Consider the following 13944-nt stretch of genomic DNA (forward strand, 5'->3'; position numbering starts at 1 on the left):
TAAAAAGCCTCTAAATTGTTCCGTGTTAGTTTTTGCCACAGTGCATTTGTCGTTGTGAAATCTGAGTGATACGTAAGATGTTTCAACACTTCTTGAAACATTTTCTAGCGCTTGATGTGTACAGACAATGAACAATCCACACATATACCCAAGAACAGAACTTGATCTAAAAACTAGCTATCTAAGACCATAGTTGATTTAATTGTTGAGAACTAAAAATAAATGTTCTTGATGCTGCTTTTAGCATTCATCCATCTGTGCTGATTATGGGATGCGGGTGGCGCTGTAGGTTAAACCACAGAGTCTAAGGCTTGCCGATCAGAAGGTCGGCGGTTTGAATCCCCGCGACGGGGTGAGCTCCCGTTACTTGGTCCCAGCTCCTGCCCACCTAGCAGTTCGAAAGCATGTCAAAGTGCAAGTAGATAAATAGGTACCGCTCCGGCGGGAAGGTAAACAGCGTTTCCGTGTGCTGCTCTGGTTCGCCAGAAGCGGCTTAGTCGTGTTGGCCACATGACCACATGTACGCCGGCTCCCTTGGCCTATAGAGCGAGATGAGCGCCGCAACCCCAGAGTCGTCTGCGACTGGACCTAATGGTCAGGGATCCCTTTACCTTTACTATCTGTGTATCTGTGCTGATTAGCCATGTGTGGATAGGCTCAGATAGTCAAAACCACATAGACAGTGCACAGGAATGGGAGGTATCAACAGAGCCCTGAGGTTTGCAGAAGTACATTAAAAACTGGTGGGAAAATAGACCTCAAGCGGGAGACACACACACCCCGCAAAAAAATCATCAGCCTGATGAAAACTGAGCATGTTCAGAATCCATGACTAACTATTGGCGGGGGAATTGGATGGGAGGGGGAATGAAGGACAGGATCACGGACTGTGCAGAACATTAAAACAGGAACACTTCAAGCTGCAACATTTTGTTGTGGATTGTACTTGATGTATTTAAAAAGGTTCTGATAACACATCAGTCAGAACTCCTATGAAGCCTGGCTTTTAGAAATAGATAAACTGCTATATTCTGACATGCCTTAATGACTGGAGTTTGGAGGATTTCTCTGTTGTTGTAATTATTAAGTGTGTGTGTGGCAACCGAGATTAAGTCCCTTTCTTTAGTTTGTCCCAAATTCAGTTCAGAAACCAATTGATCTTGTGGTTCTGTTTCTAAGTCATATCCCATCACTTCAAGAAATGCTTTAAAAGTTTTTTCCCCTGTGCTTTGTAATAGCTGAATGTAAACCTCCACTTGACACAATATTTTTCTCTGGAGGTGGTTCACGCCATCGGCTGTGTATTATGAAGCGATAGGACATCTGTTGAACTAGAGCATGCTTTCTAAAAATGCAAAGGGTTTATATTATAAAATTCCAGTGGATGCCATCCCTACAAATCATACTTGCCCTTTTATATATTTTGCTCAAAATTGAGTATGTTTTCCTCCCCATAGTGTACTAAAGGTAGATCCAGAGCAGAAAAGCGAACCCTTCTTTGACGTTGTTGGCATTGTAGACCCATTGTCGAGAGAAGCACAGAAGCTGTCACATTTACTGATTGTAAGATCATATTGATTTCTTGCACACAATTCCGCCTTTGTTATTTAGTTAAGACCTGTGTAGTGCAGAATGCTGTTGGGGGGATGGAGGGAGGGAACAAACCAGATTCCAATCCTAATTTGACCATGAAATTTACTGGGTGACTTTGGGCCACTTCTCTCTTTTAAGCTAACCTCCTTCATAAGATGGTTACGTATATATGTACGTTTCCAAGCACAATTCAGAGTGTTGGTGCTGACCTTTAAAGTTCTAAACGACCTCGCCCCAGGATACCAGAAGGAGCGTCTCCACTTCATCGTTCAGCCTGGACACTGAGGCCCAGCTCTGAGGGCCTTCTGGTAGTTCCCTCACTGCGAGAAGTGAGGTTACAGGGAACCAGGCAGAGGGCCTTCTCAGTGGTGGCGCCCATCCTGTGGAACGCCCTCCCATCAGATGTCAAGGAAATAAACAGCTTTCTGACTTTTAGAAGACATCTGAAGGCAGCCCTGTTTAGGGAAGTTTTTAATGTTTTATCATGTTTTTAATATTCTGTTGGGATCCGCCCAGAGTGGCTGGGGAAACCCAGCCAGATGGGTGGGGTATAAATGTTATTATTTATTTATTTAGCACAGGGGAATATTCAGTTTGAGGTGGATTTAGGGCAATGCAACCACTTCTGTTGCACTTGGGTATATTGTAAGAAGTTGCAAACAAATAAATTTATATGTACGATGAAAGTGTTGGGAATTACGTTGTTGCCCCATGCAAATTGTTGTGCTTAATTCTGGATAGGGAAAAATCCCACACAAAACAATTTCATTAATACGAGAATTGTTTCTCTTAGTTCCTTGGTCAGGTTGTCAACATGAAACTAAGGCTATTTATGAACTGTAGATTCAAGCTATCAGAGGCACCTTTGAAAAGGTAAGTAGCTCGTGAAAGTTTATTAATGAAATGTGCCCCATAATATGGTTGCCACTTAGAAGTAGTTGCCTTTCCTAATGACTTTACTCAGCTATTCCACAATCTTCTGCTAGTCTCATTTACGTTTTCCCACTCTGCTGCTTCCCGATTGCAACTTTCCTTCTCTCCAAATCTTCCTTTCCTTCTATTTGGAATTACTGTGAGTAATTTTGCAAGTATTGCCACAAATACGTGATCTTCCAGTCCTTTCATGTACCCAGGCATTAGCACCCACTTCCTGCTTCTCTGAATTCTTAAATAAATGTGCACTTTGGTTGACTGCACTCTGTTAGAAACATGCTTAGCATAAATGCAGCAACTCATCGCTTGGTGCTGGTGCTTATAAAACATTAGTGGGTATTAATGCAGAAAAATGGTCCTTTAAGCAAAGTATATCCTCATAGAAAGAGAGCTTATAATTGTAATCACTTTATAATTGGAATCGCTTATCGGAGCTCATCATATTACTATTTATTTATCATTTTTGCTGTATTTGCTTTCTGCCGTGTAACCAACAGCCAGGAAGCCCTTTCCTTTTGCCAAAATAATTAGATCATTTGTTACAATATTATGAGTTTTCTGTGACTTGTATTTGCTTTCTCCCAGGCATAAAATGGGTTCTGGGCAGGAAAATTAATCATTGTGTGCCTCATGTTTTTGAAGGGCTTGTTCACTTGCCCTATATAATAGGGCTGTCGCATTCAGCTGGCTAAGGCTGGCGTCCTGAGTTGCGTGTTCTGTTTTTCAAAGGGCTGGTAACACCGGCCGTGTTCTTGGCATGTGTTGACAGTGAAGTGAATGTGTTTGTTGAGGGCTCGGCTGGTAATTGTGGCACAGGAATCCGACCTGAGCTAGAAGAACTATAAAGCCTGTGGAAATTAAAAATAAAGAAAGGGTGCAAAAGATCTCCTACACAGTCTTGTCGCGTGTGGATTAGCTGCTTCAAAAATAGCAGCATTTGCGCGCTCGGCAATGATGAATGTATAAAATAGGATCAGAGGATTCAAAGGTGTTTAAAAAAAGTTTTAATGCAAACTTTTCAGTTGTGTCTTTGCCCTTCCTTTCCTGCTCTTTTCCCTTTAACACTGACATTTGTATCCTTGCCATAGTTTTTATCGTTTTGTTCTGGAGCCCGAACTTGTTTCAGGGGCCAGTGGTTCCTTTCCTCTTGCGCCGGGAGCAAACTTCTTCGAAATGCCAGAATCCCTTCTCCTGACCCTCAACATGATAACTCCAGAAAGCTGGCTGGTTGAAGCGGTGAACAGTTCTTATGACCTTGATAACATTTATTTGAAAGATGTAAGTACTGTTTTCTAAACATATGCGTAGGAATTGCACAAATGCGTAGTTGACAAATTAATAATTCTTCCTTCCCTTTACAAAAATGTTCAGGATTTGTGTTTTCTTTAGGACTTGCAGGCCAAAAATGCCTCAAGAAAAATAACAAGACTTGATAAATGTTTGCCCTGTTTCAGATACATTTAGTGACAAACAGATAGATAAATCAGGTAGATTTAGTGACAAAAGAAGTTTTTTGAACATGTACTAAGCATGTAACCAAGAAGGCGGAAGCCATAACTTGATGTGTAAGTAGTGAATTGTTCAATTTTCAAACTTCTTTACAGCATACCTAAGGGTTTGCAGTTGCACTGTATGCCTTTACAGTGTAAATTCTGGGCCTGTTTTTCTACAGCTCATCATAGACTGTTTTTGAAACACTTGCCTGACAGTATAACAAGTTTTGTATTGGTGGTAGAATGAGTTGATGGCAATAAACCAGGAGTCCTGCTGAGCTACACACACTTCTGTATTTTGCCTCTCCTTATATTACAAAGAACATTGCTTTGTTTCCATTATTTTGGCGTGGGTTTATTTTTGCCTAAGGATGAGTATTTTTGTATTCAATAAATTTGTAAGAGTACTGTTGCTTCCTGATCCTAACTGTCTAGCCAGCTGCCTGACACTAATGGCTAACAAGGTTAGGTATTTGCAAATACTTGGAGTAGCTTAGGGCCCCACCAAAATGAAATTGTGACAGGGGATTTTGGATTAATCACTTTTTAGGCAGGGTCCATCTAGGTTAAAAACAATAAAGCTAACATTTTCTATCTGGGAACTCTGAAGAACATGGAGTCAGCCCTATTGTGCAATACATTTTTAATATATTTGGACGAAGAGTAGTAAATAAGGAAAGCTACCACTGAAATTTGCTGCGTTGGCATACAGTGCCAAAAAGCAGTAGATGAATGGCCCTTAGCTCAGTAATAGAAGTTCCCCAGCATCTCCAGGTAGCATCTCCTGGTAGAGAACCCTGTCTAGAAGTCCTGGAGAGCTTCTACCAGTCAGTGTACAGAATTCTGAGCTAAATGAACCAATGGTCTGACTCAGTACAGTTGTACCTTGGTTCTCAAACTTAATCCATTTTGGAAGTCCATTCCAAAACCAAAGTGTTCCAAAACCAAAGGCACGCTTTCCCATAGAAAGTAATGCAAAACAGATTAATCCGTTCCAGACTTTTAAAAACAACCCCTAAAATAGCAATTTAACATGAATTTTACTATCTAACAAGACCATTGATCCATAAAATGAGAGCAATAATCAATGTACTGTAATATAAATATAATGTACTGTAATATAAAATAAATAAGGCAGTATTGTATATTACATTTTTTTCTTACCTGCACTGATGATAGTCATTGTTTGGATTGGGGGGGGGGGGCTTTTTATCCATTTCTGCAGTCACACAATCAACCAATCAGTAGCTGAACTGGGTTCCACAGTCACAAAAACAAATTAACCAAAAAAAGGCTCAAAAACAAAACCACAAAATAAATAGCAAAAACAAAAGCACCAAACTTAATCCGTTCCAGAAGTCCGTTTGACTTCCAAAATGTTCAAAAATCAAGGCACAGCTTCTGATTGGTGGAGGCACCTCGGAAACAATAGCCGACAGCCACATTGAATGTTTGGCTTCTGAAAAACATTTGAAAACCATAACACAGTGTTTCTCAACCTTTTTTGGGCCAAGGCACACTTGTTCCATGGAAAAAATCATGCGGCACACCACCATTAAAAGACGGGGCAAATCCTGGGGGTTGGGAATGGGTGGGGGACTGAGGAATAGGGAAGGTGGGGAGACAGGGGGGAAAGGAAGTAGGTCGACCCACTGGCACACACACACACACCCCAAAAAATGAGACTGAGAGAGGTCATTCCCACAACATTTACCTGCTTTGCCAGCCCTGGATGAGGTTGGTGTACTTGCTGAGAGAGCCCTCGAGCACCGCCTCCGTCGTCCTGCCTGCCGCCAGCCCCCCGCTCCCTCCTGGGCTGGCCGCGGCTGAGCTGGGGCTGCTGCTGCTGCCGCCACCGCCGCCTCCCTCCGGCCTCCCCGCTGGTGTAGCCGCCGCCGCTCCTTGGCGGCCCGAGAGCCCTCCCCGGCTGGCGGAGGAGGACGGCGAGGAGCCCGCCGAGGTGGGGCGGCTGCTGCTGCGGCTGCTGCTGTTACTGCCGCCGTTACTGCCGCCGCTGGACGGGGCTGCTGCTGCTCCAGAGTCCCCGCCGCCCTGCGCCGCTGCCTTCTCCATGGAGCGCGCGGGGAGAGCGCGAGGAGGCGGCCTCGGCTGCCGACGGCGGGCTGGGAAATACCTAACTCATACGCAAGGAGGGAGAGAGGAAGGGCCGGAGAGAGAGACCCGAGGGGCAGCCTCCGCCGCCGCCTCCTCCTCCTCCTTCTCCCGGGATTGCGGAAAGCAGCGGCGTCGGCGGCGCTTTGTGTCCGGCGGCAGAGAGATCTGCCCCGTCCCTCGATGTTCCCGCTTCCAAGCCTGGCCCCTCAGCCCAGGCGCGTGGCCATGAAGCACTGCCTCGCTCAGGGAGCGAGCGCGAGGAGATGACGGAGAAACACCCTTCGTGCCCCTGCGCCCTCCAGACTGACCCGGCCGGCTTCCTTTCCGGCGGGTCAGCGCTGCCTATTGGCGGCCGCAAATCACCCTTTTCGTCGCCTCACGTCGCGGCACACCAGCCAGCGTCTCATGGCACAGTAGTGTGCCGCGGAACAGCGGTTGAGAAACGCTGCCATAACACTTCCGGGTTTTCGGCGTTTGGGAACCAAGGCATTTGAGAACCAAGGTGTCACTATATACGGCAGCACCCCATGTTCCTAGCTTCTTCAGAGAAGCAAACTTCCTAAAAGAAGCATGATGAATTTCTGGTTAAAAAACTGAATGTCTCTTGAAATCGTAGCTTCTGCAAAATTAATTAATTCTTAGACAGCTGGAGGAAAGGACCCTTTCCCCATCCTTTTGCCTTATTAGAAAGGACATAGCTTAAATACAGTGGAAGCAAGGTTGAATCAGATCTAATGCCTTCAGTAACACAAAGACTTCTGTGCAGGTCCATAGCCAAAATGTTTGACTATCCGTATATGCTTCCCACCCCCCTAATTTCTGGAATTCTAAACCAATGAAATTGTGCCTTTTCACAGGTTGAGAGTGTTGTTTCAGCAGAGTATGAGCTGGAGTATTTGTTGCTTGAAGGACATTGTTTTGATGTAGCCACTAGACAGCCAACTCACGGACTGCAGTTCACTTTGGGAACTAGGAAAAATCCTGTTAAAGTTGATACCATTGTAATGGCTAATCTGGTAGGTTCTGGCTAAGCCTGGTGATGAAATACTTTATTTGACCAAATGCTTATTATTGCCTACCTAAACCTAAAATTCATTTATTCTTTTGGGCCCAGAAATGATGGTTAATTATAACGGTACATATGGCTGTTTCAGACAAGCTGAAGATTTTGCTTCTGCTTTTGACTTACTACAGCTTTGTGTTGCATCTGAACACGAACAGACTGCTGTTAATCTTAACTATGGTTTATTAAAACAAGGCAACTTCCTAACATGGTTATGTCATGTTTTTGTGAGCTATAGTTACAGTGTGACCACGGATTAGGATATAGATCCTGCATTGCAGTGGATGACCCTTGGAGTCCCATCGAACTCTACAATTCTGTGATCCTATGACCCAACGCTAAACTGTTTAATAAAAAATAGAATGGAAGCTTCTAATCTTCTATTTGTGGTTGCACCAAAAGATTTTATTTTTTAAAGGGGTCAAGAATTTCATGAACTTGAGGTTCCTACAGACTCATTCTACATGCAAATACAGGGGCAATAGCAGAAAAATCTCTGTTTTCAGGTCACTGTCCCATGATATTATGTAGGATGTGGTGCCATGAGTAGAATTTTCCCAGAGGTTCCAAGTCAGGCATGGCCAAACTCGGCCCTCCAGATGTTTTGGAACTACAATTCCCATCATCCCTGACCACTTGTCCTGTTAGCTAGGGATGATGGGAATTGTAGTCCCAAAACATCTGGAGGGCCAAGTTTGGCCATGCCTGTTCTAAGTGATCTTTGCAGTTCTATAAAGGGGTCATGATTAATGTTAACACTGGTTTATTTAAAACAAACCAGCTTGATCAACCATAGTTTGAAGTTGGCTTGTTCCAAAAACTATAACCGCTGGTTGTCAGATTTAGACAAAGTTGGCTGCAGGCCAACTAAAATAGAAGTGAGCTTCCAAACTCTGCTTCCTGGACTACACTCGGGGAGGAAGAACAGGCAAATCTGGGAGCAGGCTAGGCTTTGTAGAACACAGCCACTGTTTACAAAGAAAGTGTTCTCCCCTCCTGCTTTCAAAGCAATATTTTCATTTTGTTTTTTTTTCCTTTGTAGGGTTATTTTCAGTTGAAAGCAAATCCAGGTGCTTGGATTTTGAGACTACGTGAAGGAAGATCTGAAGAAATCTACCAAATATATAGGTAAGTCATAACATGACATTTGCCAATGGTGTGGTGGTCGCTGGAATTGCTGCAGAGAAACATTCAGGCATCAACACAACTCTGTTCATTCTACTGTTTGCAACAGCACAGTCTGACTAGGTGTTTTGACTAACCTTGCTTGCTCCTTGCATCTTCTGAAGAAATTATGTTCACCAAACCATCCTGCTTCAAAGAGAAGCCTTTGGAAGAATTCACATTCTTCTCATTTCACCTGAATTGGGAATTTGGTAGTCTTAACAGTACAGTCCCAGGCTGCAAGACTTAGGAATGTTACATGATTACAGTGTCTTACTGCAAAAGGTTTAAAATCACAGGGGGAAAAATTCCATAATGCGTATAAACATGGAGTTTAACATCCTTAGCATCCTCACTTTTTTAAATAAGGAAAGATAATTTCAGAAATGGGTTAAATTAAAAGAAACAAACATATGCAGATTTGCTTACTCATTTATTTTATGTTGCAGAGTTCAGCTTTTCTTGGTACAGAATTTGGGCTTATTACGGTATTTAAAGCACACGCATAACCTCCATGCAATTTACAAAGAAGTGCACTAAATCCGATAGAATTTGTTGGAATTAAGCATAAAGTAGGCTGGTTTCTGGATGCACTAAACGATCTGATTTTTTTTTAAAAAAATATATTAGTATTCAGGTTACTAACCTCCTCCTTGAAATTATTCTTTTTTTTTTTTTTTTAAAGCTCCTTTGCTATTTAGACATTTACGGTGACACTATTCATCGTTTTGGCGATCATCATTTTGAAGCAGCTGCACCTGTAAACCAGAATTTCTTATGCAGTGTATCTATGGATGATGCCAGATCTAAATTTGGCATCTCTCAAGTGACAAGGTTTTAGTCTAATTATTATGATTCATTTGCAGTTCAATCCAGTCCTTCTCTATTTATAGTGCTGTCAGGCACTGCAGGGCTTGGATCAGGAACCCAGCAGGTCAGAGACAGGTTTGCTACTGCCTGCGCCATTTGGGCTGCTGAACTCTACAAATGCTGGTGGTCTGGGGAAGATTTGACAAATGAAACAGAACTCTTTCAAACAACGGCTTCAGCTGAGAGGGTAGATGGTTATCCCAGAATTCTGTGTTTGAGGACGGATTACAATAACATTTAGAGATTAAATTGCTCCCTCTTTAAACTGATATCCCTACATATGTAAATTTGTTCCTTATTATTGTCCTGGATCTTAGGCAAGTCAATTGGCACTTTTGTAAAAATAAAAATAAAAATCAACAACTTTTGGGGTTTCCTGGTTGATACTTTTTGAAATATGGCAACCCTATGATTGTTGTTTAAATCTTGACCCTGTATTGATAGCTTTTTATTGTTTTGTACATTTGTAGTAGAAGAGTAGGATAAAAATGCTCTAATAATGGAAGAAGGTAAAATATGTGTCTAATCAGAAGTAAGTTCCACTGTGTTCAATGGGTCTTACTTTCAGGTAGTTGTATGAAGAATTGCTGCCTAGGAAAATAAAATAAAGCAATAAACGGGGGTTTCTGGAATCCAGATTCTGAGCAATTTATCTTAAAGCTGGGTAGGTTTCCTGAAATATGTGTTGATGCTACATTTATCAAGAGACGTGGGTGGTGTTGTGTTTCATCTCTCACTTCAGCCCCTAGCTTTTTAATGGATTTTTAAAATAAGTGAACCTGCCATTGTCTAAAAGATGTTTAAAAATAAGTGAAGCCTTTGACAGTGATGCTCTGTAATCAAGCAACGCTCCTCCCCAAAAGTAATGCAGCTCTCTTAAGCTCAGTGTTATAAATGATTGAACGTTTAAAAAGTGGTAAGATTTTAGAAGGAAATGCCATATTGTTGTTCTCAAATAGAAGGCTGTACAAGTAATATGAATTCATGAATTCATGAATTGAATTAATTAGGGGGGGGGGGTATTATTGTCTCCTTTTGTGACCACACCCAGCTGAAACTGGTGCCTTGGGTGTTTACCTTCAGTGCTGTTTGTCAAACTGAGCATTTTGCACTGACATTTGACTACCTAAGGAACAAAATAAAAATGGCTACTTGAACTGAAGGGACACCAGGATCTTAAGTCGTTTGGGCATTTGAGTCCTTTCTATTCTCTCCCATTGCTGTCTGTGAGGCAAGGAGTCATTATGTCTAAAGGTTGTGGGGACTTCCATCTATTAGAGACCCAAGAATACGTCAAATATGTATTACAGGAATACAGTAAACAGATACAATAGAAAGAGCCACCACTTTGGCTTGTGCATTTCCTCCTATCCTTGTCGCAGCCGCAAGGAGGAGTTTCCATTTTTACTTAACCACAACTTGTTGCATTGTCTCAACAAATAAATTATATTATTGATTGGTTGAATTTAAATACCGCCCTATACCTAGAGGTCTCAGGGCAGTTCACAGGATAAAATAAAAAATATAAAACCACAATATATATAATCAAAATAAAAACAACTCAATAACACACCCCAAAGAAATAAAAAACCACGTTCTAAAAGGGCATAGGATGTCAATCGGCTCAACCAAAGGCCTGATTAAAAAGGAACTCTTTTGCCTGGTGCCTAAAGATGTATAATGAAGGCGCCAGGCAAACGTGCCTGGGGAGAGCATTCCACAGACGGGGAGCCACTGCAGAGATGGCCCTTTCTCATGTTGCTACCATCCAGACCTCTGGAAGAGGAGGCACATGAAGAAGGGCTTCAGAAGATGATCTCAGAGTCCAGGTCAGTTCATATGGAAAGAGGCGGTCTTTGAGGTATGGCGGTCCTGAGCCATTTAAGGCTTTATATGTCAAAACCAGCACATTGCATTGGGCCAGGAAACTAATTGGTAGCCAGTGCAGTCGGAATGGGATCTGTGTAATACGGTATGCTCAAACCGGTGAGCAACCTGGCCGCTGAATTCTGCACTAGCTGAAGTTTCCGAACCATTTTCAGAGGCAGCCCTATGTATAAGGTATTGCAGTAATCTAACCTTGAGGTTACCAAAGCATAGACAACAGTAGTTTGGCTATCCCTGTCCAGATAGGGACATAGCTGGGCAAACTGTGGTTAAGATTAACTATGTCTTGTGTGAAACAAGCCAACTACAAACCATTAACACTGACCATAGTTCAGGGTTCAGAGAACACACTAAAATATGGTTAATGAAAATGCCAAGTGAACAGTTATGAATTCTTCATCATAGCTGCACTGAACAAGTATGTGAGCCCAATGGTTTGCTGCAGCAGCTTGTTCCTTCCATGCTGTCGCTAAATGTTTGGTGAACAACTTGTGACGCCCTGCCTAATTTCCTATGGTTGTGCAAATCCTGGAGCCAGAAAAAGGAGTGGGGGAAATGGCAGGGAACAACAAAAAGATGGAGCCATGCAAGGAGTTGGGGGGACCCTCAGCAAGTGATCAGTTCAGACCTCTGACAAGGGCAATTTGTTCCCCGGCCCCCAGCAGCCTGCTGATCAGGGAGGAAAGGGGCCCTGCCCACCAGTAGTGGAACTGCTGCTGGCAGATGACTCCGTTGGGAACACAACCCTCACCAGGAAAAAAAAAAGTTTCCCACTCTTGTTCCAAGCAATGGTTTAGCATTATGTCTTAACACAATCAATGCCTAAGGCGAAACTCCTTTGTTATTTTTGCTATTGGATGCTGCATATGGTTTATGTAATTTTGTTATATTTATAGTATTGAAATGTGGATTTTTTTGACATGTTATTGTATTTTTGTTTTCTGTTGTTGTTGTTGTTGTTTGATTTATATACTGCCCTATACCTGGAGGTCTCAGGGTGGTTCACAGAACAAAATCAAAATATAAAAGCACAAAATATATAATCAAAATTATAGTTTGTTACTATGCTATTGTTTTTGCTATGAAATTGTTTTTGTAGTGTTTGCTTGAAATGCATCCTCTTACTATGTTTTAAGCTACTTTGAACATGTGTGTGTGTGTGTGTGTGTGTGTGTGTGTGTGTGTGTGTGTGGAAAAGCCACATACAAATAAAATGAATGAATTCCAGGAGCAGCGGTTAGGAATGCTTGTCTGTTCCTTTCCCTGCAGAACTATAAATCTTGGTTTGGCAACTAAGCAAACTAGCCATACAGAACTATAAATCTTGGTTTGGCAACTAAGCAAACTAGCCATATTGGAATATCTACAGGTGAAACTCAGAAAATTAAAATATCATCAAAAAGTGCATTTATTTCAGTAATGCAACTTAAAAGGTGAAACCAATATATGAGATAGATGCATGACATGCAAAGCAAGATATGTCAAGCCTTTATTTGTTGTAATTGTAATTATTTGTCATTAGGCGGGTCAATGTAATGTAATTAATGAAATGTAATAACAATGTTTATTTTTGTTTATTTTTGTATTGTAACTATTTGTTTTATTACTATGGAATTTCCAAAAGAAAGCATTTGTAAAAATTAAAATAAAAAACAGTTGCATTACTGAAATAAATGCACTTTTCGACGATATTCTAATTTTCCGAGTTTCACCTGTACATACTGGGGAGCATATAAACAAAATGCTGTCTATTTATGTTTGTCTGGTCTGCAGTTTGTCTTGCTTCCTAAAACAGAGTGATGTTGGATACAATTGCCAATAGATTACAACAACAGGAGAAGTTGCCTTTATTGTAAGAAGTGTTTCTGGCTGTTAGTCAATGTCTTAAAGCTGGTTTTGACATCTTCTTTTGCAGTGTGTCTGTTGGTGATATTCTAGACATGCTTGCCTTAGGAAGAATCATTCTGAAGGCTTGCTGAGAAGGGCCCAGATATTTGCAAGAGATTACCAGATAGTTTTTGGCTTCTTTTCTAAGAATGCCTTAAGCGGGGTGGGGGCTCTAATGAGGCTGAATCAGTAAGTTGTTTTTTTGTGCAAGAAGCCAGTCTTTTGCATGCAGAGATACTTGAGGGGAGAGATTGGTATTGGCAACTAAGCTTCAGAGACTTGGCAACAGGAGTTTTCCAAATAGCTACTTTTTGCTTTTCAGTGTGATTAGGATTATTCATTCAATGAAGGTACAACTGCATATTTTCCATTTAGAATTAGCTTTTAAAGACGCTGAGCCTGTAGCTTGTGGATAACTGATAGCTCAAGTGTGGGTTTTTGTGCCAGGTGGCCTCCAGTAGATAGACTTTAGCTCTGGAACTCAGCTGTTGAGCATAATAGCACCGTATTGATTTATGCTTTGTTGAACCGACTTGCTTGCTAAATTGATATGACCTTCCCCCAAAATTTATCCTTCCGCCAGCAGCCTCTGCTGGAAGCATATAAATGTGGAAAACTTCCTAAATTAGTAAGCTGGTACAAACCATGCTGTGAACAGGCAGTTTTCATTCTCATCTGAGCAAAACATTCTACTTCTTTATGTTGTGATTAAAAATAAGTGGGCTTTTTTCTAATCAGAAGTTAAAATAACTTTCCCCTCTTCCTAGGCATGAAGGAACTGATTCTTCTGAAGTTTCAGAAGAGGTTGTTGTGGTACTAAATAGTTTCAGCGGCAAAATCATCAGGGTCCAGGTATGTGTGCTAATAAAACCTTATGGGAACAATTTTATATTTCATTTCTTTCTTTTCTGTGAGGTTAGTTTGGCATGGAACTTAGTA

General features: G+C 41.7%; 1 protein-coding gene across 2 annotated transcripts in view; it reads left to right on the plus strand.

Annotated features, from left to right (window-relative positions):
- Positions 1 to 13944, plus strand: part of UGGT2 (UDP-glucose glycoprotein glucosyltransferase 2) — a 79235-nt gene that overhangs the window by 55309 nt on the left and 9982 nt on the right. For both annotated transcript variants that reach the window (XM_035114477.3, XM_035114476.3), the window contains exons 25-30: positions 1458 to 1563; positions 2387 to 2466; positions 3615 to 3804; positions 6992 to 7150; positions 8240 to 8325; positions 13773 to 13857. In XM_035114477.3, the coding sequence (XP_034970368.2) occupies positions 1458 to 1563; positions 2387 to 2466; positions 3615 to 3804; positions 6992 to 7150; positions 8240 to 8325; positions 13773 to 13857 (706 nt within the window). The remainder of the gene's footprint in view (positions 1 to 1457; positions 1564 to 2386; positions 2467 to 3614; positions 3805 to 6991; positions 7151 to 8239; positions 8326 to 13772; positions 13858 to 13944) is intronic.

Source organism: Zootoca vivipara, chromosome 4 (assembly GCF_965207765.1).
Source record: "Zootoca vivipara chromosome 4, rZooViv2.hap1.1, whole genome shotgun sequence".
Lineage (NCBI taxonomy): Eukaryota > Metazoa > Chordata > Lepidosauria > Squamata > Lacertidae > Zootoca > Zootoca vivipara.